The sequence below is a fragment of the Apium graveolens genome, chromosome 7, assembly GCF_009905375.1.
Source record: "Apium graveolens cultivar Ventura chromosome 7, ASM990537v1, whole genome shotgun sequence".
Classification (NCBI taxonomy): Eukaryota; Viridiplantae; Streptophyta; class Magnoliopsida; order Apiales; family Apiaceae; genus Apium; species Apium graveolens.
In genome coordinates, this window is record NC_133653.1 from 9,921,590 (window position 1) to 9,945,400 (window position 23,811).

Below are 23,811 nucleotides of genomic sequence, written 5' to 3' on the forward strand. Positions count from 1 at the left end.
AAGTCCAATTCAAGGACCACCAACATCTATATAAGGGGTCGCACCCCCACCAATCAGAACTACGTTTTTTGACTTGATCCTTGGCAATCAGCAAGGTACGTAGGCATCTTGTGAAGGCAGATTGAGTCACGAAACACAAGAGCAGTCAAATCGAGCCTTGGAGCTCACGTTCCTTAGTATTAAATACAGCAATTATATATAGTAGTTTTAATCCATAACATTTGGCGCCGACTGTGGGGAAAAACGGAACAACAACCATGGCGAGAACACGGAGAACAACCAGCACTTTGGAGGAGGGAACACCATCAGGGACAACCCAGGTGATTTCATCAACCGTGGAGGTTCCTCCCCATTCAACTTATGCATCTACTCAGGGGGAAGCCCAGACAGGGGCAACTCATCCTCAGCCACAAGGGACAACTCCCCCGACTAATCAAGGTACGAATCCTCAAGTTCAACAAATACATATACCTGTGAATTCTCGACCCGTCGGGTATGAATATTCAACTATTGTTACTACTAACCCCCCTTATGGGATGCCCCTTCACCCTGAGGTTGGAGGAAGTGGATATGCTGGGCGAAGCGAAGCACGAGGGCGGTCGCCCCCCTATATACGAGGTTTGGATCCTATCCCTGAGGATCGGGAATTTTCTGGTCCATACACTGAGAGAGACTCCGAATCTTCGGATGATGAAGTAGCCCCGAGAAGGAGGCGTCCTGGAAAAGAGCCAATGGCCGATGGAAGGCAACGCCCCCAAAGCACCCCAGGGGCGAATCCCCAAGAAGTACAGGAAAAGATCAGGGCTCATGAGGCTGAAATCCAAAGGCTGAGGCGTGATTTGGAGGCTCACCAAGCCACCAGACCCCACATACCTCCTAGGGGGAGAAATCCTCCTCCTATCATAGACCTGGATGGTCCGGTAAGAAAAAGGGCTGCTGTCCCAAGAACTGATCCAAGCAATCTCCTTCCCCTTGGAGATCCTGATGATCCAACTCCACCCTTCACAGAAGAGATAATGAATGCCCATATCTCAAGAAAATTCAAGATGCCCACTATCAAAGCCTATGATGGCACGGGAGACCCCGCTAATCATGTTAGGACATTCTCTAATGCACTGCTGCTGCAACCCGTGAATGATGCTATAAAATGTCGGGCCTTCCCTCAAACCCTGTCGGGTATGGCTCAAAGATGGTACAGTCGCCTACCCCCAAATTCTATTGGATCATTCAGAGAATTAAGTCAGGCTTTTATTAAGCAATTCATCAGTGGAAGAGTCCATGAGAAAAGTTCAGCATCTCTTATGAGTCTTGTGCAGGGAGCTAAAGAATCCTTAAGAGATTACCTAAATCGTTTTACAAAGGAGGCTTTAAAAGTCCCAGACCTTGATGATAAGGTAGCCATGATAGCACTACAACAAGGAACTAGGGATGAGTTTTTCAAGATGTCTTTGGCTAAACGACCCCCTGAGAGCATGTTGCAGCTCCAAGAGAGGGCAGGGAAGTATATCAAGGTTGAAGAAAGTATGAGGAAGACCGTAGTAAGTAATGAGCCCACTGGAGGCAAGAAACGAAAAACTGATTTGGAGTATATCGCTAAGGATAAATATCCTAGAACTGAACAAAACCCTGATTCAACCCCCAAGAAGGGAGGACCTGGGCAAAAGTTCACTGAATACGCTAAGCTGAATGCTCCCAGAAGTCAGATTTTGATGGAGATTGAGAAAGACAGAGATATTCGCTGGCCTAAGCCCTTGAAGGCTGATCCCGCCAAGCTAGATAAGGGCAAGTATTGCAGGTTTCACAAAGATGTTGGCCATGACACCGATGAGTGTAGGCAGTTGAAAGATGAAATTGAGTTTTTGATTCGAAAAGGAAGATTGAACAAGTATACTGGAGATGGAGGAGACAGAAATAATAATGGAAGGAAGAACTTTGAAGATCGTAGGAGGGACCAAGATGATCAGGGGCGGAATCCCCAACCTAGAGGACCAGTTATAAACACCATTTATGGAGGGCCGAGACCTCGAGGGCCTGTGATAAACACGATCTTTGGAGGTCCAACTGCTGCTGGATTGTCCAAAAATTCCAGAAAGGCATATACTAGAGAGGTTATGCATATTGTTGGAGAAGCCCCGAAGAGGGCCAGGACAGAAGTAACATTGGCTTTTGATGATTCCGACCTAGAGGGTGTGAAGTTTCCCCATGACGACCCGCTGGTCATAACGCCGATAATAGGAAATAGCCCGGTTAAGAGGGTCCTTGTGGATAATGGTGCTTCTGTGGATATCTTGCTCCATGACACCTTTCTAAGGATGGGGTATAACGACTCCCAGTTGACACCAACCGACATGCCGATATATGGATTTGCTGGAGTAGAATGTCCTGTGGAAGGGATAATTAAATTGCCAACCACCATAGGTACGGAGCCAAGGCAAGCAACGCAGATGCTGGATTTTGTGGTGGTAAAGGCTAGTTCAACTTATAATGCTATCATGGGGAGAACAGGGATACATGCCTTCAAGGCAGTCCCCTCTTCCTACCATTCAGTCATGAAGTTTCCCACCCGAAACGGGATTGGAGAAGAGAGAGGAGATCAAAAAATGGCTAGAAGCTGTTATGTGGCCTCTTTGAGGGCAGATGGAGTCGGGGGGCAGGTTCTTCCTATTGAAGATATGGATGTTCGAGAAAATGATGAGAATAGAGGAAGGCCAGCAGAAGAATTGGTTTCGGTTCCTTTAGATCCCAAGAATCCTGAGAGGATGACTTTCATTGGAGCTACATTAGAGGAGCCCCTTAGAGGGAAGTTAGTGAAATTTTTGCAAGAAAATAGTGATGTGTTTGCATGGTCAGCAGCTGATATGCCAGGCATAGACCCGGAGTTAATTACCCACAAGTTAAACGTGGATCCAAGCCGGAAGACAGTGAAACAAAAGAAAAGAAATTTTGCCCCGGAAAGACAAGAGGCTATAAAGCAGGAAGTGGAAAAGCTCTTAGAGGCTGGTTTCATTGAGGAGATTCAATTTCCGGAGTGGTTAGCAAACCCTGTAATGGTGAAGAAGGCTAATGGAAAGTGGAGGATGTGTATAGACTTCACCGATCTGAATGATGCATGCCCCAAAGACTGTTTTCCGCTGCCTAGAATTGATACTTTGATTGATGCCACCGCTGGACATGAGATGCTGAGTTTCATGGATGGGTTTAGCGGATACAACCAGATCAAAATGCATAAGGATGACATTCCAAAGGTATCATTTATCACTGACTTTGGTGTTTATTGTTATCTTGTTATGGCGTTTGGTCTCAAGAATGCAGGAGCCACCTATCAAAGGTTGGTGAATAAAATTTTTAAGGATCTTATTGGGAAGACTATGGAAGTCTATGTTGATGACATGCTAGTCAAGAGTCTAGTAAAGACTGATCATATAACCCATTTGAGGGAAGCTTTTGAGGTCCTGAGGTACCACAAGATGATGTTGAATCTCACGAAGTGTGCTTTCGGAGTAGGATCTGGAAAATTCTTGGGATTGATGGTCTCAAAGAGGGGAATTGAGGCTAACCCCGATAAAATAAAGGCAATCCTGGACATGGAACCCCCAAAAACTGTCAAGGATGTTCAGAAACTCACAGGAAGGGTTGCTGCGCTAGGACGATTCATCTCCAAGTCAGGAGACAAGTGCTTGTCATTCTTCAAGTCATTAAAGAACATTAAAGACTTTGTATGGAGTGAGGAAAATCAGAAGGCATTTGAAGAGTTAAAGAAGTATATGGGCCAGGCCCCGTTGTTGGCCAAGCCAGTTCTGGGTGAAGTTTTATTCTTGTACTTGGCTATTTCAGAAAGCGCCTTGAGCGCGGTGTTGGTTAAGGAGGAACTGAAAGTCCAGAAACCCGTATACTATGTCAGCAAAATTTTGCATGGTGCTGAGTTGAATTATTCAGCCATTGAGAAATTCGCTTTAGCCTTGGTAATGGCTTCAAGAAAGCTGCGTCCTTATTTTCAAGCTCACCAAATTGAAGTGCTAACAAATCAGCCACTGAGAAATATCATTCACAGTCCCAAGGCAAGTGGGAGACTAATTAAGTGGGCAATAGAGTTGGGAGAGTTCGATCTCAAGTATAAGCCACGTATGGCCATAAAAGCCCAGGCACTAGCTGACTTCGTGGTGGAATGTACCATACCCAACCAAGAAGTCGGGGGGCAGGAAGATACCACACCTCAAGACAAGGGAGTCGACAATGGGGACAAGGAGAAAGAATATTGGGTTCTCTATTTTGATGGAGCATCAAAAACAAATTCCAGTGGAGCAGGGTTGGTTTTGCAAAGCCCTGATGGATTCTTAATTGAGTATGCCATGAAGCTAGACTTCCCAACCACAAACAATGAGGCAGAGTATGAAGCCCTGATTGCTGGCCTTGGTCTAGCTGGGACACTTAGAGTCAAAAACTTAAAGGTCCGTGGAGACTCGAAGTTGATCATATCCCAGGTAAAGGGAGAATTTGAAGCAAGGGATGATACGATGGCAAAGTATGTTCGCCTAGTAAGGGCTGTGATGACCCAATTTAATGAATGCCATGTTGAACACATTCCAAGGGAAGAAAATGCTAAAGCAGATGCGCTATCAAAGTTTGCTTCATCTGAGATTGAAGAAAGTTCAGGAAGTGTGTACTTCCGTGTTTTGAAGACACGAAGCATAGATGTTAAGCTTGTGGCTCCCGTAGGCTTGGGGACGTCATGGATTGATCCCATCAAGGCTCACATTCAGACCGGTTGGTTGCCAAGCGATACAATTGAGGCACGGAAGTTAACTGTTCGAGCACTAAGGTACTCTTTGATAGATGGGATTCTATATAAAAGATCTTTCGTGGTTCCTTACTTGAGGTGTCTCAGGCCCGATGAGGCACGCTTGGCTCTTGAGGAAGTGCATGAAGGCATTTGCGGGCAGCACTTGAGGGGCAGGGCCTTGGCTCATAAGTTAACCCGTTTAGGCTTTTATTGGCCAAAAATGATGGCTGATGCCAAAGAATATGTGAAGAAGTGTGACCGCTGTCAAAAGCATGCACCAATTGTTAGACAACCCCCCGAGATGCTGACCTCTATCAACTCACCTATTCCCTTTGCCATGTGGGGGATGGATATTCTAGGGCCTTTTCCTATGGCCACGGCACAAAGGAAATTTCTGATTGTAGCCATTGATTATTTCACCAAGTGGATCGAAGCCAAACCTTTGGCCAAAATCACAACTAAGCAGGTTGCACAATTCCTGTGGGAAAACATTATGTGCCGATATGGAATTCCCCGTATCCTCGTCACTGACAATGGAACGCAATTCAACAATGAGGAATTCAAGAAGTATTGTGAAGAAAATGAAATTGAGTTACGATTCACCTCTGTGGCTCACCCGCAAGCCAATGGGCAAGCGGAGGTAGCAAATCGGATAATCCTGGATGGATTAAAGAAGAGGATCGAGAAGTCAAGAAATAATTGGGTGGACGAGATACTTCCCATATTGTGGGCCTATAGGACTACCTGTAGAGTCACGACAAATGCAACTCCTTTCATGTTGGCATATGGGGCGGAAGCAGTAGTTCCCGTGGAGATATCACATTCTTCTCCAAGGATTCAGGCTTTTGATGAAAAAGAAAATGAGGAAGGGCAGAAGTTAGCCCTGGATTTAATCGATGAAGTGCGAGATAAAGCACACGCAAAGATAGTAGAATATCAGAAAAAGGCTTCATTCTACTACAACCTAAGGGTTAAAGAGAGGTTTTTCAAACAAGGTGACCTAGTCTTGAGAAAAATAGAGGCTTCTGGTGTCGGACAGAAAGGAAAGCTTGCCCCAAATTGGGAAGGGCCGTATAGAGTCAAGAGCGTTCAGGGTAGAGGAACCTACAAGCTGGAGACTATGGATGGTTTTGAAGTCCCGAGAACCTGGCACGCACAAAACCTGAAGGTTTACTACGGGTGAGATGGTCGAAGTACGATTCTCACTCGTCAGGATGGCGAGTAGGTTGAAAAGCACCTTGAAGCTTTGCTTGCTTAGGATTTATATGTTTTAGTTTTATTACGAAATTTATTAAGACTTGTGTAAGGGACGAATCCCAGACAATTTTATGAAATTCATAAGTTCTTCAAAGTATGTTTGTGGCCTAACAAATAAAAATCAAATGCATGGATGCAAGCATAAAAGGTGATAAATGAAATAGATCTGATAGATGTTACAAAAGTTTGATAAATAAAGTCTCGAAAATAAAAAAAGCCACGCAGGGCTGAAAAAGCTCTAAGGAGCTGAAGTACCCTCGGCATCCATATCATCGTCCTCTCCACTCTCGCTGGATGTCTCTGTCGTCTCGGAGGAGGAGGAAGAGCTGTCGTCCTCAGCAGGTCTGGAAGAAGACTCGGGAGGAGGAAGGAGTGGATCCTGAGGAACATGGTCTGAGACAACTACTCGGGTACGAAACCTCTGTAGCAAAGCCTCGTCATCAGGACAGATATAGTCCGCCGGGTTAATATCAGGACAAGCCTCGTTCACGGTCCCAAGGGCCGTGTCCCAACCAGTCCTAAAAAACTCGGGAAAGACTGAATCATCCCTAATCCTCATAGATTGGGCAAACTCCTCCGAGTCCAGATAGTTGTCTATAGCCTTATCCTTATCCGCCCGAAGTACCACCAGCTCGGCGTTAGACTCTCCGAGTTCTTCCTCCTTGCGCTTGAGCTTCTTCTCCAGGGTAGCATACTTCTTCTGCTGCCTCCTGAGGGCATTATCGGCCTTATCAGAAGCCCGCTTCCATGATTCGGCTTGCCTCACAGCGCCTTGAAAGTAGGCGTTAGACTGAAACAAAACAATTAACAAAGTATAAGGCAAGAAAGTGCTACAAGAACGAGAAATAAGTTTAAAAAAGAGAAGGCATACCGAAGCCAGAGATTGGGCTCCCATGAGCTTAATCCTCTCAAGGTCAGGGGTGGCCACCACATCAGTAAAGTCCTTTGGAGTCACGCTATGGTAGGACCAATCCCAAGCATGCTTCGTGGAACCAACCACGGTATCCCCTCGGCGGAATCTCCAGAGAGGCTGAAAGGCGCCTGTAGCAGCAGCAGCAGGGGCAGCAGCAGTGATAGGAGCATTATGGCCCTCAGCTCCTTCAGTTGAAGCCTCCCCCATAGGCTCCTTGTGCTTTCTCAAGAAGATAGGCTCTGTCGCCTTTCCTCGGGTGTCTAGGCCTGCTAACCGAGCTTTCTTCATCCTAGCTGTTTCCTCGACCAAGGGGACATTGTCCTCGTTAATCTCCTTAGCAGCTGAAACAAAGCAAAAGACAAAATAAGTGATGTTAATAATGCGTGAAATAAAGAAAAATTGAGAAGGGAAGAGAAATACCCTGTTGAGAAACAGAGGATAGTCCCACATGAATCAGGGAAAACTCTTCTAAAAGAGTCCAGCTGGTGGTGGTGCCATCATCCTGAGTGAGCCCATTGTAAATGATAGTTTCTTCAGGAGTTAAGTGAATGGATTTGAGGCTACCATCACTGACCTTCCCGAAGGAAGATCGAAAGAGCGTGCCCCAATCGCCATTCTCCCAACGTAACCCAACGAAATTATTCCTCCAATTTGGATTATTATCAGGAATAGAGGCGCTATTAAAGATATGTTTGCTTTTGGGCCTTTGTTTGACATAAACCCAGCCACAAATATTGGAAGAACTATTGTAACATTGAAAGACTTTCCTAAAAACGGCTACAGAAAGAGGAAAGCCCTCCCTAAGACAACAAACCATAAAACATAGAATATTCCTCCAGGCGTTTGGAGGAAGCTGACACGGGTTGATTTGTAAGTCAGCCAAAAGATGAGGGATAAAAGGATGGAAAGGGAACCTAAGCCCAGCATTAAGGGCGTCGGTGTAGATGAAGAGAGTATCGGGCCTCCAGTGGCAAGTACGGTCACCACCAGAGACTGGAACTAGTCTAAAGGGGGGAGGGACGTTATAATGAGCATTTAGTTTATTGAAATCTATGTTATGCCAAGTATTACAGTGATTAAAGGAGTCGAGATGTGCAGTGGAAGGATATTCATCCCCCCTAGTATTAATCATATCAATTAAAGACATATATGAAGAGCGGATCTCGATATCCTTTCCTCGTTTTGAAGCCGAGGCTATCTTGGCCGCCCTCTCGGAACTCTTGTCAGCCATCTAGTAAAGACTGGAAAAGACTTGGGAGGAAGAAGGAGTGGATTTGAGAGAGGAGAAGATTAGAAAGTTCGAGATGAAGAGAAATGAAATGAGAGGTGTGAAGAATCACACTCTCATCCCACCTATATATAGGAGAAATAAATGGATAATGGACCTTAAAAAGCCCATTTGGGCCCAAAAGTTGGAAGGTTCTGGAAGTTCCTGGAAAATTCAAGAGAATTCTAGTAAAAAATCAAAAGAAAAACTTGAGTTTTTTCAAGATTTTGGAAGAATCCAGAAAGATATTAGAAGAGTTTGGAATTTGGGCTTAGAAATGAGGCCCAATTCTAAAAAAAAAAAACCTTGAAAAAATAAAGCCCAGCTAAGGGCCCAAGTGTTTAAAAAGCCCAGAAAAGGGCCCAGATATTTAAGGTTAACAGCCCATAACCCAAAATCCAGTCATAATGGGCCAAAAGAATGAAGGCCCAGCTAAGTGAAGGTGGCCCAAAAATAAAGTCCAGGGAGAAATGGATAAAAAGATCAGGAATATGACCCAATTCGACCAGGAATCATGGGGAAATCCTGGTCGAAATACAGGAGGTCGAAATTGCTTCGATCAAGGCACGAAATGGTACTTAAATCGGTCAAAATATTAGTTCCTGACCGAAATGGTCAGAATTCTGATCGAGAATGAATAAAACAGAAGAACTTTCGACCAGAAAGCAAGGCAAGATCCTGGTCGAATGGATCCTGCCCGAAATTGCTTCGACCAAGGCATCAAATGATGGCTAATTCGGTCAAAAAGCAGGACTCCTGACCGAAAGGGACAAAAATCCTGGTCGAAAAATTTCTGGTCGAAAATTGTATAAAAAAAAAAAAAAAAAAAAAGGGGGGGGAAATCCTGGCCGAAATTCGACCAGGACCTCTGCTCGAATATTCCTGCTCGAAAATCCTTCGACCAGGGTTGAAAGAAGGTTAATTCGACCAGGATCCTGGTCGAATGGATTCCTGGTCGAAAAATTGCATAAAAAAAAAAAGGAAGAAAAAGGGAAGAAAAAGCCTGGAAAATTACAAAAAATAATAATAAGGAAATTCCTTAAATAATTTCTGAAAAATGTTAATATTTTCAGAAATAAGGAATAAATCCAGAAAATTAAGGATAAATCCCAGAAATTAGGGAAAAAATCCGGAAAAATAAGGAAATTCCTTAAATTCCTTAAATAATTTCTGAAAAATGTTAATATTTTCAGAAAATTAAGGAAAAATCCAGAAAATTAGGATAAATCCCAGAAATTAAGGGAAAAATCCAGAAATTAAGGATAGATCCCAGAAATTAAGGAAAAAATCCAGAAATTAAGGATAAATCCCAGAAATTAAGGGAAAAATCCAGAAATTAAGGATAAATCCAGAAAATTAGGGAAAAAATCCAGAAATTAAGGATAAATCCCAGAAAATTAAGGATAAATCCCAGAAAATTAGGGAAAAATCCCAGAAATTAGGGAAAAAATCCAGAAATTAAGGATAAATCCCAGAAAATTAGGGAAAAATCCCAGAAATTAGGGAAAAAATCCAGAAATCAAGGATAAATCTCAGAAAATTAAGGATAAATCCCAGAAAATTAGGGAAAAATCCCAGAAATTAGGGAAAAAATCCAGAAATTAAGGATAAATCTCAGAAAATTAAGGAAAATCCCAGAAAATTAGGGAAAAATTCCTGAAAATTAAGATAATTTCTGAATAAAAGGAAGATTCATTGTAAATGTGTAGGTCGCTCCACACTTTACGCAAAAACGAAACCCTAAAAGGGAACGAATAACTTCTGCGAAACCTAATCAATGTTTCCCAAAAGTTGGGGGGCAAATGATAGGGATAAATAAGTCCTGATTTTATAATTAATGGGCTGATAGGCCCAATAATAAGATGTATAATATTCAGACCAGAAAGGTTAAGCCTGATGGACCAGATCAGGCCTAATGGAATGAAAAAGGCCCAAAAGCCCTGATTATTAATTAATTTCGTAATTAATTAATAAGGGAGAAATCAGATGTTGAAAAGAGTCCCGATAAGGATATAAATCCTTAGAGATTAGCCTCAAGGGGACCTAAAAGGATAAGGAATCAGCTTCCTACTTCCTAGGACTCCTAAGTCTATCCTAATTCAGAGGCTTGTCCACCAAGTCTCCTATACCAAGTCCAATTCAAGGACCACCAACATCTATATAAGGGGTCTCACCCCCACCAATCAGAACTATGTTTTTTGACTTGATCCTTGGCAATCAGCAAGGTACGTAGGCATCTTGTTAAGGCAGATTGAGTCACGAAACACAAGAGCAGTCAAATCGAGCCTTGGAGCTCACGTTCCTTAGTATTAAATACAGCAATTATATATAGTAGTTTTAATCCATAACATGAGATCTCATTTAAAATTTCAAATATTCTTAAAATTGGGACAAATCCCAAAAATAATAATGCGTTACCAGTGAAGTTAGGAATTTTAATATAAATAATCAATTGACTTGATCATATAAAGACCTCAAACACATTAAATTATATTAACATAAGATATTAAAAAAAATCACATTATTGATAAAATATTATCGCTGAGATTGTAATTTAAATTTACTAAACGTAGAATGTGACGATATTTTTCGGCGTGGTCATGTAGTCAAATTTCGAGTATTTTTTGAACAATGGGCCAAGTTTTAAAATGCATTGACTCATTATAATTCGAATTTATCTAAATATATAATACCAATATAGATTATTTATATATAACGATTCTGTTTTCAATATTTTTAAAATATATATATGTGTACATTTTAATTGCTTTTTATAATAAAAAATATGTTAAAAGTATATGAGACATATTTTCAAATTTAAAAATGATTAATAAATAAGATAATAATCTATTTATGTACTATTCCTAATTATATATCTAAAAATCAATTCTTTAAAATTTACTGTACAAATATTCAATTAACTATTTTTTTTTGCGGAATTCAAATAGATATATTTAAAAATAAATTAAATATTCATTTAGCACACTTAGTGTATAATAAAACGTATAGTGATAAGAGGTTGTATAGTTGAATGAAATAATTTGAGTTTGATTCCCACAAAACACATATATAAAACACATATATAGAAGAGATTTTTTAGATTGGTTTAGATCTCCAGGACACATGAACAATTTAATTATTCAATTATCAATAAAATCAATAATTTAAGCTCTAATATTTACACGTCACGTCACAGAGGGCCTTCACATAATTTAAGATGGACTTTGTTTTTGTGAAGTATTTTCAAGTATACCTGTCTGGTTTGTCAGATTACCATTAGGATAATCACATAATTACTATAATTAATCTTCATTTATATTACCTGAATAATTAATTAGCTTCACTTATTTAGTGTTAGCAAGAGTACTATCATTAGCTTAAAATCTCTCCATACTACTAGTGACTAGTAGTTTTAGATGTAGTTACGCTGTTTTGAATCGAAATAAGAATAATATTTATGTATGTTTCTTAATAAATTAAGATTTGTGTCATACAAGCATCCAAAATATATTAGATGTAGTGACGCCCCTGCCACGTGTCTTATTACTTGGATCACAGCACTGCGAAATTGACTGTGATTCACAACGATGCACACTGTAATGTATTTATAAATCAAACTGTCTTGTAGTGGAAAGGAATTGCTCCAATCAAGATACCTGATCAGTCGAATACTTAGTTCTATGTACTATAAATATGCTGCACTTAGACCAATTTACATATAGAACTGTGAGTTTCTAAAACAATACAATTATCATTTACATCACTAGACATGGCCTCTCTAGCAATTTCGTTTTCAGGAGTTAGTGTGTCTCCTGCACTCTACAAGGCTATTTCCGGTAAGTTCGATGATTTTCGAGGCGGTTTCGTGTCCGGTAAGGACAATATTTTCACCAGGAAACGCAGCTCAACCATCGTGAGCGTCGCAACCCAACCGCCACCTCGAGTTGTTGTTAATCCAAGTACCGGGAAAGATATAACAGGTGAGACTAAGAAGCTTGCGGCATGGACTAGCGTCAAGCAAGAGCGTTGGGAAGGAGAGCTCAATGTTGAAGGCGAATTGCCCCTTTGGTTGGTATGTCAATCAATACTTCACAAAAATATATTTGTATTATCGATCAACTACTCCATTTTTTTAATCTATATACATCAGCTTATCTGAAGTGATAGCCTATTTATAATGAAAAAATATTTCCGTTTTGTACCAGTAATACTCCCTCCATCCCATAATATATGGGCTTGTTTGACTATTACAGTTTTTAAGAAATTAATGTTTGACTTTAATGTGAACCACAAAAATGAGACAGTAAATGTTAAGTTAAGTGTATTATATGAATATGTGACTGTAATAATCTCAAATGAATGCTATAATTGAAAAATTCATCATTTTTGGAACGTTCAAAAAAGAAAGGTGACTCGTATAATATGGTATGGAGGACTTACATATATAACCCTATATATAACCCTATGTAAAGTAATAATTTTTTCAAATTCTAACGATATAAGTGATTTCAGTGTAGATCATGGCAGCTACTTTGTTTTTATAGCTTTCATTTGTCACGAGACGAGAATATTTCTAGGATCCATTCGTTCAGCAAATATGCAGTAAATATCATTGTTTATCAAACACTAAAATATTTTATAATTTGCAAGTAATATATGGCAGACAATAATGATATAATCATAATCATTTTGTTGGCATTTTATTCATGATATGATTATGCTAGGAATTCAAAAGTATAGTATTTGAAGCAATTATACATTTTTAGAAAAAAAAAACCCTAATATTTATTGTTAATTTTTTGCATGCAGAACGGGACGTACTTAAGGAACGGACCGGGATTATGGCATTTAGGGGACTACAATTTCCGGCACCTGTTCGACGGATACGCCACCCTAGTCCGGCTACACTTCGAAAACGGGCATCTAGTGATGGGACACCGTCAACTCGAATCCGATGCATATAAAGCTGCAAAGAAAAACAACAAGCTTTGCTATCGTGAATTTTCCGAAGTGCCTAAACAAGACAATTTCTTAGCTTATATCGGTGAGCTAGCTAATTTATTTTCGGGTGCTTCGTTAACCGATAACGCAAACACCGGCGTCGTCCATCTAGGCGATGGCCGAGTGGTTTGCTTAACGGAGACGCAAAAAGGGTCGATAATAATCGACCCTGCTACATTGGACACTCTAGGTAAATTTGAATACAGTGACAGTCTAGGTGGATTGATTCATTCGGCTCATCCGATAGTGACAGATTCGGAGTTTTTAACGTTACTGCCGGATTTAATAAATCCCGGATATTTGGTAGTGAGGATGGAGCCAGGGACAAATGAAAGGAAAGTTGTCGGTAGGGTTGATTGCCGAAATGGACCTGCTCCGGGATGGGTTCATTCTTTTCCGGTGACCGAACATTACGTGGTTGTGCCGGAGATGCCGTTGAGATATTGTGCACAAAATTTACTAAAGGCTGAACCTACTCCACTTTATAAGTTTGAGTGGCACCCGGAGTCTAAAGCGTTTGTGCATGTTATGTGCAAAGCTAGTGGAAAAATTGTAAGTCTTTTCTCTTGTTCCCTCTCATATATGCACTTCATTTATTTTCTTTAAACAGTTTATTTTTCAATTAAAAGGATTTGAAAATCCGATAAGATGATAATTCCAACAGAAAATTGAGATAATATTAATTAGAAACCTGCAACCTGTTTAAAATTCTTCAAAGAATTGACATATAACATACAGTATGTGTGTGCGTTTTTAGTTTGGGGAGGAGGATGATCTAAGAAAAACGATTGTTAACTGTATATCATAACTCGATATTAAATTACAGTAACTAAATGATGAGTTTTTTCATATATTTACACCTAAAATCTTATTTACGGTAGCATTGGATAGTACTAATTTATCATATGCTGCAACAATCGTTTGTCATAGACCGACCCCTTTAATTTTATAATTATACTGAATAATACTTTTATTATTTAAGGTGGCAAGTGTGGAAGTCCCCCTGTTTGTGACGTTCCACTTCATAAATGCATATGAACAAACAGACGAAGACGGAAGAGTGATCGGAGTCATTGCCGATTGTTGTGAACATAGTGCCGACACCACAATTCTTGATAAACTCAGATTAAACAACCTCCGATCTTACTCCGGTGAAGAGGATGTGTTGCCAGATGCAAGGTAAGTAAATATAAATCATTTAACTTCGTGCCTTTGCTGATTGATAGATCATTCAAATGAAGATTGAACTCTCTTGTTACCCGGGGAGATCAAACCAAACATACCCGGTAAATGTTTTAAATTTATATGATATGTAGGGTTGGGAGATTTATAATACCATTTGATGGAAGTCCGAATGGGAAGCTAGAGGCAGCACTGAATCCAGATGAACATGGAAGAGGAATGGATATGTGCAGCATAAACCCAGCATTCTTAGGCCAGCCATATAGATATGCTTATGCTTGCGGTGCTGTGCGTCCATGCAATTTCCCCAACACTCTCACTAAGGTATAATTATATACATAACACCCTCAATCTTTTGTTCATAATCATTTTATGCATGCACCTTGATGTTAATCAAATTTTTTGATATCGTAATGGCAGATTGATTTAGTAGACAAAAAAGCAAAGAACTGGTATGATGAGGGTGCAGTTCCCTCTGAACCATTCTTCGTCGCACGGCCTGGTGCAACTGAGGAAGACGACGGTAAGTTTATTTGAAATCTTTTTTATTATTATCTAATGTTAAAAAAAAAAAAAAAAAAAAATTACAAGTCTAATAGATATACATGCATCCCCTCGGCGGCCAAACCTAGTCTGAAATTAACTTACTTTTTCCAAATTGCAATTTTTAGTTAAAAATTAATAAAGAAAATTACTAAATTCGTGGTAGTATCAAAATATTGACGATATTTTAGTTTAATCTATTCTTTTGAAATACTGGTTTGGTTTCCCCTGCAGAATTGCAGCTTTTTTGCTGTATGTTAAAGTTAAACATATATTTAAGTAGTAATAATTCTAGAAAACTATATTCAATTGTAGCCAAAAGGCATCTTTACATCTCGTGTATTATGATTCTCTTGACAAAAATTGTGTGACATTAAAGTAATTGTATTGCTGCAGGTGTTGTGATATCAATGATAAGTGCCAAAAATGGGGAAGGATATGCATTAGTATTAGATGGAAAATCATTCCAAGAAATTGCAAGAGCTAAATTCCCCTATGGCCTTCCTTATGGACTCCATGGATGCTGGGTTCCCAACAAGTCATCTCCATAAAACATACCCATTTTATATTAATTTATATTTATATTGTGTCTGTCCTGTAAAAAATTGTGTCAGTATTTGATTGCTTATTCTTGATTTATATATTTTGTTGTAATGTGAATATATATATTTTGTGAAAGTTAGTTTTGTTTCATTCCAGTTGAGACTTGAGAAGATGTAACATTGATTTTGGGTTTGTTCTTTTTCTCAGTTGATTTTGAATTTTAGTGTGCATGGATATGTGCTTGTTTGGTAAGAAAATTTTGTAACACCTGTTAGTAATAATAAGAGACCAAATGTTCTTTGCTTTTTTATTTTTCTTTAATTTTTACCTCGAAAACATTGTGCTAAAGAAAATTTTGGATCCTATTTTTACTCTATATTCTAATATTCATCGTGTTTATCATAATTTTATAATTAAACACATTTAGACACCAATCTTATATAAGATGCACCTTGTTTTTGACAAAATTCGAACTTCCAATATCCTATTCGAGTTTGGTACATTCGAACCCTTGGTCCCCTTGCAGTATTGTGTTGCACACAATGGAATATTAAGATGTTATTCTATAAAGAACACGGGCTGTGATTTGTCAACCTACATTCCGAACCAACTGGTTGCAGAAGGGCTTACACATTGGGTACTCGAGAATGTTGACATTTGCCATAAATTGCATATTGCTCCAGTTTCCCAAAACTAAACTACTGCAGTCATCCTAGAAAGAACGTACCAATTGAGTGCTTTCAAGTAGTAAAATACCGTAATCTCTACCCAGAAAACAATTAAATCTTCAAGGAACTCATCAATAGAATAAGCAAAGTAATAGACAGGTTCAATTACTCAGATTTGGCGCGGAGCTACTGTAATCTGCAAGATAACATTTGTATCTGCAAGATAACATTTGTATCTGCAAGGAGGCACTGCCACAACTTGGTGTATTCTGTACCAAGACGAAAGAAAGGTCTCACAAGCCAGAACAAATCATCTGGAAAATTTAAACAATGGAAGCTTCAAACAGCAAGGGAATTTATATGAGACAGCATTCCCAGTTCTCAACCGCGGTTTTTAAATGATAACACCACAATATAGTCTATCACATAAACCTTTATTCTTTACCAAGGATTATGCATCATAACTATATAAGATACTCTATCTAGAAAAGAAGGTTGCAGTTTTTGGACATTTACTTAAATTAACAGTTCATTGCGCTTCATAATGTACTCCGTACAAGAATTTGCATTTATTAACAGAGTACCTGTCTTCGGTAAAAAATTGTAGATAGCATATTATAAGTATGAAAGCTATGTACTCTCTTCCAAATGCTAAACATAATCTCACCTCATTTTTTATCTGTAAGCTAAACAAAAATTCAAAACCTTTTCTAGTAAGTGTTGCACATGAATCAAGATACTACCTACTCCATTGGTAAACCGAACTATGGAGCTTTGGAATCAGGCTTAATTGCTTGCTGAAACAATAGGCCATAATTATTTGATCATTTTTGGTCTGTATAAACAGCCTCGACATCATCAAGCTCGAGCAATTTGGCCATGAGATCTTTGTTCAAGTCCTCTGCCTCGTCATCTACCTGAAACCCAACAATAAGCTTAACATTCACTTTGCAATATAAATGGTTTAATTGATAAAGCACCCAAAATGCACAGATTACTAGTATGGAACTAAAATACAGATCCTAGGCACAAAATTCTTAAAATGTTCGGTAACATGCAAAATTTGAAGATAAAAAATAAAACCAGTCAAAATTTGAGTTTCATATAGATTAAGATTACCATGAGGCAATACAAAGTTAATACCTTAACATTTGTTTAAGAATTTGAAGCAGCAATATACAAAGTTGTGTAGCAAATGAAAATTCAGAAATAGTAGATAAAATTGTAACCGAATTTTAAGTTGCAAAATCCAGGTTGTATAGACTACAGTACTTAGTACACATTCCTCAAGGTTTTAAATAGGAAGGTCTCCCGAAAATTATGTAAACCAGAGATCATCAAGTCCTAGGTAAAATTGTCTTTACTCTTATGAGAACCTAAAGTTGGGGGATAGAAAGAGATAAGATGGAGGATAGTTTATTCAACGTTTGGCTAGGTAAAATGCCAGCCAATTTAGACCATTCACACCTATAACTACCATCTTGCTCACTGTTAGTAGGAAAGGGTAGTTTAAAAGACTCCATGCTAGGAATGGAGAGAAATACACATTAACAGGCAAATGACACAGCAGTGTATCATTAAAATTCACCTAAACACCAATGAAGTACAAAATTCTGTTTAAAGAGCTGCTCCATGGATGAAACTGAACCCGAACCCTTTTAAAAAAAGATTCCGGCTTCTAACATGTACAAGTGTAAATCATAAACCTATTTTTTTCCTAAACTAACCCTCAGAAACTCGTTCTTGAAAAATTAAAAAACTAAGATGATGTTAAATAATATAATCTGCAGGCTTAGCCTATAGCAGATAACCCCTCTACTCTTGGTGAAGAGAAGCTGAGGGTTCATGCCCTTGTGGAGGCTTGAGTACAAGTACTTAAATTTCTGGAATTGACATAACCAATATGTATATCTATATATATATATAGGGCATGATTCAGGTGAGAACATTTTATATGTGTGAACAGTGAGAACAATTGTTCTGCACTATTTTAAAAGTGCAAAATAATTGTTCTGCATGTTTTTCACATGTTCAATGGTGCATTATTCTGTTGCAGAACAATACTGTTCTCACTAGAGCATGACCCTATGTATATATACACACACCACACAGTTACACAACACATATAATTAAAAAAAAAGATCTTGGACCCACTGAATTATTAATGTAATCTACAAGACTTTCAGATTATTATGCATACTGTTCCCATGGCCAAGAAGGTGTTTGGATGATCAGGAGCTGATCATAGAAGGTGTTTGGATGATCAGGAGCTGATCCAAAATATGATCAGCTACACTGCCACACCAGTCACTGAAACCCGTTCAGGTGTCGAAGTGTAAATTTCATACACTTCAACTAGATCTTTCTCTTTCATCCCCTCTTAATAAGTAATGCTTTAACCATGTCCTCAGCAGTTCAGTACATCAGCCATATTTTCCCAAATAAAGTTGTCTCAAGTCCCAGTAGGATCCTTAGCATACTCATGCATACCCAATATGATTATCTAGCAAAATCCTATTATAGCTATATGTCTTGCAGGGATTCGGTTAAGAATGACCTCAACAAGTATTTTCAAGCAAAAGTTTCTTCAGTTGAGGAAAGACAGATTTTACACTATTGTCGGAAACGGACTGTTTATTGAATTCTGGCACTTAGGAGAAGAAATATGTTGCTGGTATGGAAGTGCGTAAGATAATTTTTCTTCAATTTCTGTAGCCGTCTATTGCTAATACATTGGTATACCAAATCTACATTCAAGTTTATTTAAAACTGAAGTACCCCAGTTAGCAAGTCCTTTCCTATTCTACTTATATGTGTTACAGAAAAGAATTATATATTTTTTTAAATTACAAAGATTTTTGTTTTGCTCTTGCATGTCACTGTTTCCATGCAAGAAAATTTGATGATTAAAAATAGAAATCTCAAGGATCTCAACAAAGCTTAAAAAGATCCACATAAATATTTTTTTTGCTAAATATCCACATAAATACTTTAAGCCATATCACACTCATTTAGTATCTGATATCGTGTCAACAATAAGAAAATTGGGAAGGATTTGTGTCAACAACAAAACAAACCATAACACTCATTTACACAAGCATAACAAGTATTAGTATTACAAATACAACAAGCAATATAAGTTAAATCATCCAATTATATAGAAAATCATGGCATGGGATAAAGTTTGCAATAAGTACCTCGATCGTGGCTAATGGAAGAAGTTCAGACCCATTGTCTGGTTCAAAATTTACACCTTCCTCCCGTAGCTTTGATAATATTTCCGTGTAATTTTCTGTTGAGCATACAATTTTATAGTATCTACAAAAGAATAAGAAAGCGTCAAGGAATTGTAGGGCAGGATATAGATGCCTTACATAAATAGTGGAACGAGATACCACACCAATAAACAATAGTGACAAGATACAGAATAAAATTTGGTAACCAACTTTCAATTTAAACTAGCCACCCGTACAAGTTGTTATGAACACACAATACAATTCTGAGAAAACTTTGCAAGAAGTTTTCAGGACTGCCCTTAAAAAAGCTAAAAAAGAACACCATAAGAACTGTTCTTCTACTCTACCTGGATTCCATCTGAATAGTAAACTGCAACACTCTTAAATTTTATTCTCTAACAAAATGCATTTTCTTTAAAATAAACAACAGCAATGCTAAAAATGATCTCTCTATTTTCCAGCTTATGCGAGTGTCTATCAAAATGTAGTTCAAGTGGAACAGTTCAGCTAATTTTAAACACGACGCATTCACTAAAAGGTATAACTGAAACTTAACGCGAGACTAAGGCATATAGAAGTAATTGAATATAGCAAGAATGAAAGGAACATCGACCAATAAGATAGAATAGCGCACCAAATACCTTTCAGACACATCTTCTTCATCGTCTTCTTCGTCAATTGGAGGTTCGATTACATCGTCAGCACCAGCATCTAAAGCAACAGCAAGGAGCTGATCTTTATCAGCATCTTTGGCTTTAATGTTAACAACTCGAGCACGTCTGAACTTATGCTTAATGGATCCAGGATCTGCCATCTTTCCACCACAATCCCTGACAACCTCTCTGACAAGTGCCACTGATCTATTAACTTTGTCAGTTAAAACTTCAACTATAATTCCAACTCCACCATAACCATAGACCTGCATATACAGGAAATTTAAGGATATAAACATTCAAACACATCAACATAATTGTGATAGGTACCAGATTTGAAGAGAAAAAATTTGTAGTAAAACTCAATTGACATTAACATTTAACTCATCATCGGACCCCAGATTATGAATTAAACACCTCGTAGACTTTCTCAATGTAAGCTTCCTGTCCCTTCTCAGTAGCTTTCTTGATGTTGCGCTCGAAAATTTCCTTAGGTACATCAAGCTCCCTAAATTTCTCAAGTAAATCTGACAATGCTTTATTTGATACCAGGCTGGGACCACCTTTCTTAACACTGTATTAAGAATGGAACTTAAAATCAGTGTAAAAGCCTAATGATATATAGGTGTGCCATGCTAGAAACACCCCAAAACCCAGTTCATTCTGAACCAAAAAAATAATTGGATGAAAATGCAAAAACACAAGACTAAAAATTACTTCGTAATAGAAATACTTAAGACTTCATAAACGTGGGAAGTTCTACCAATTCCTTCAAGGTGCAAGAACAAAAAACTTACGCGCAGACAACTTCCTTCCCAATTCTAGAATACAACTTCGCCTTCTTAGCATCCTGTGCCCCCTGCAATAGGATAAAGCTTTTAGCAAACATCGGTTGATCCATGATTTTTTTTATATGACTGAACTTTTTGTTAGATGCATATTTTCCGGATATAAAATGAAATATGCCTTTCAGCATATTGTGTATACAACCAAGCATGATTAACTACTGAATATTTGGTACCTAATCAACTTAATTCTTAATGGAGGATGGAAGTTGGGTCTAAAATTTTTAATGGAATCAAGAATTCAACACTAAAAACATTATTATAACAGAAACCACAGGAAACAAATTGGCCCTAGGATCCTCAACATGCACAAGTTTAGAAATACTTAATCTCAAGACACGCAAGCGTAATAATATATTCTTGGGAAAGGAGTAGCCAATTATGAGATTGTAAGTATATCTTCTTAGTTCTTAGATAGATAAGAAAGCATTCAGGCCCAATTTGTTAACCTCCGCCATAAAGTGTTTTGCTTTTTGATGTGATCAACTTGCTTGCAATCGAAACACTCAATGTTCTTATCACTGCGCTTTGGTGGATACATCCCTGCTGGTCACTTTCATCGACATTGCAGTACAACCTTTATCTCTCAGAGCAATGGCTAACTGAACAGAACCATGTTGAGTCTCTCAAGCAGTGCATCAACAGTAGGTTAGATTAGATATTCGTCCACATTAAAAATCGCCCTTCAACAACTTAAATAAATTTATTTGAGTTAGGAGGCCATATACCTTTTCAATAATAGGCCGAGATATAATTTACCATTCATCACTTTCCATCAAAATATCCATACAAATACATTGCGTAAATGGTCACAGCTAACTCTAATTTGTGATTAGCCACACCCCTTTGGGGAGTCCCACATTGTGCATTAGTAAAGACAATTGCATCACAGTCTTATACATTGATTTCTAGGTAAATCTTTAGCAAAAATCTTGGAAACCACTTGTATTTAGGTAACAAACAAGAGTTCCTGCCATCACTCCTAGCAACTTACTTGAGGAACAACTACTTACAGGATAATCTAACAAACGAATGATATTGATCCCAACTAGTTTACTAACTATTAACACATTTAAACTATTATGACTGCATCACCTATAAAAGTTCATTAAAATTACAAGCATCAATTAATTCAAACGTATTCAAGAAAAGACCTTTCTTCCAGCGATTTTACTGGACCGCCTTCCCATACAAAGAGGACCTAAAGTCCATATCTTTCTCACGGATTGAAGCTCAAATGAATCAACCCTATTAGCAGAAAATGAGTGATATAATGGAGAGCATATCCTCCTGCCCATCAAATTGCTACCTGAATATAAAAATATGTTCTTTCAATACCAACACAAATACACACACTAACACACATATAACCAGTAAAACTCACATATGCATGTGTAATTACATACTTATACTCCATAAATGGAGAGGGAGGAGGGAGAGAGACAGAGAGAGGGGGGGGGGGGGAGAGAGAGAGAGAGAGAGAGAGAGAGAGAGAGAGAGAGAGAGAGAGAGAGAGAGAGATTTCCAGTGTACCTTGAAGAGGGAAAGAGATGGGAGGTTTAAGCAAAACCCCATTAGAGAATCTGAAGAGAGATGCCCCAAATGCTCTGATTGATAAGTAACAGGATAAACCCATCAACAATTCAATTGCTTTCTTTCACTCTGAAGTTTCAATCTTTTAAAATAAACTCCAGTAATAAATAACACAAAGATTCAAAAAAGAGATAGGAGTAATATTCTTCAGCAGAAGAACTGGGATCAATTTGAAAAATATAAAAGTTTAAGGGTTTACTGTAAAATTCTACTAACTTTGGGTAATTTTTAAATATTTGGCCTTAGAAAATGTTCTCTTTTATTTATTAGAGGTATAAAACAAATATTTATTATATTAAATCGTACCAATAATTCATATTTGGACTAGTTAAACAATAATTTTACTACTTACGATTTGGTAATCTATATCTATCTATCCATCTATATTATACTATTATATAGGCAATTACTCAAATGAGAACCCAATTTTTTGTAAGAACTGAGATCTAATCTCAGCCACACATTATTTATATCTAGATTAAATCCTAACCACAGGATTATATTTTTAGTTTTCATTTCATCCCTCGTCTCTTTCATCTCTTCCCGCTCTCTGTTCCCTACCCACCCCCCTCTCAGCCTTCATCGACGTTATCAACTCTGGCCGCCACCGTGAACAATTCTAAGAGATCCCCTCTATGACGAACTCAATCTCGGGGTTAGGAAATGAGGACTCACACACCTCTAATCTACTAATTAAATATGCATAAACCCCGATTAACTACTAACAAGATCAACAGGATAAAGTATGAGACAAGATTACAACTACCAATCACAGAATATAACTTACAACCCAAAATATTATTAAATAATCAATATCGATTCCGGCTGGGAACCGACAGATAACCCATTGTATCTTTAAACACCACTTTCTAGGCGCGAGCTCACTCATAACCTGTACTACCTGCTCTGGCAACTGGAAGCCCTCAACACAGTAGGGACCACCAGGTACGCTCTTACGAGCAGTGCGCCTAAGCCTGACCATCTTCTTGCTTAACTGCCATGGTTAGATTAAGACAAAACAAGTGAGTAGAAAACTCAGAAAGTAACTATATAGCAGTTCTACAATATCAATTCTCAATATACTTTGAACAAACTAGGGCATTCTATTTTAGCTAATCTAGGTGGCAGATTTCCATATATTTATTTTTTTGTTTTCTTTGAGATAAGAAAAGGGTATCCGAAGAATAGTTGGGCTTTCAAGAAACAAAGCTCGAAACAGGGCAAAAGCCGACATTCATCACAATTCATTATAGGATCAAAATAGATCTTTCGATAGAGGAAAGCAACAGTATTCAAGATATAGAATCATTCATATGATCAACAATTTCAG

At 38.3% G+C, this 23,811-nt stretch overlaps 2 protein-coding genes across 3 annotated transcripts; one reads left to right on the forward strand and one right to left on the reverse strand.

Annotated features, from left to right (window-relative positions):
* The first annotated feature begins 11,868 nt into the window (after nucleotides 1-11,868).
* LOC141670905 (carotenoid cleavage dioxygenase 8 homolog B, chloroplastic) lies at nucleotides 11,869-15,789 on the forward strand. The gene is made up of 6 exons (XM_074476959.1): nucleotides 11,869-12,289; nucleotides 13,027-13,770; nucleotides 14,201-14,397; nucleotides 14,535-14,724; nucleotides 14,821-14,923; nucleotides 15,340-15,789. The coding sequence occupies exons 1-6, from the start codon at nucleotides 11,987-11,989 to the stop codon at nucleotides 15,492-15,494; spliced, it is 1,692 nt and encodes a 563-aa protein (XP_074333060.1). The 5' UTR covers nucleotides 11,869-11,986; the 3' UTR covers nucleotides 15,495-15,789.
* A 287-nt stretch (nucleotides 15,790-16,076) lies between these two features.
* On the reverse strand, nucleotides 16,077-22,596 carry LOC141670557 (putative transcriptional regulatory protein At2g25830). Of its 2 annotated transcripts, XR_012554609.1 has the most exons (8): nucleotides 22,422-22,596; nucleotides 22,043-22,197; nucleotides 20,841-20,902; nucleotides 20,461-20,617; nucleotides 20,032-20,309; nucleotides 19,352-19,472; nucleotides 16,898-17,071; nucleotides 16,077-16,423 (listed from the first exon to the last, which is right to left on the reverse strand). XR_012554609.1 is itself a non-coding variant. In XM_074476463.1 (7 exons), exons 1-7 carry the CDS (start codon nucleotides 22,522-22,524, stop codon nucleotides 16,979-16,981), a joined length of 969 nt encoding a protein of 322 aa, XP_074332564.1. In that variant the 5' UTR covers nucleotides 22,525-22,596; the 3' UTR covers nucleotides 16,666-16,978. The 2 variants fall into 2 exon arrangements, 1 of the variants encoding a protein (XP_074332564.1); XM_074476463.1 differs by lacking the exon at nucleotides 16,077-16,423 and having other exon boundaries at nucleotides 16,666-17,071.
* Nucleotides 22,597-23,811: the final 1,215 nt, after the last annotated feature.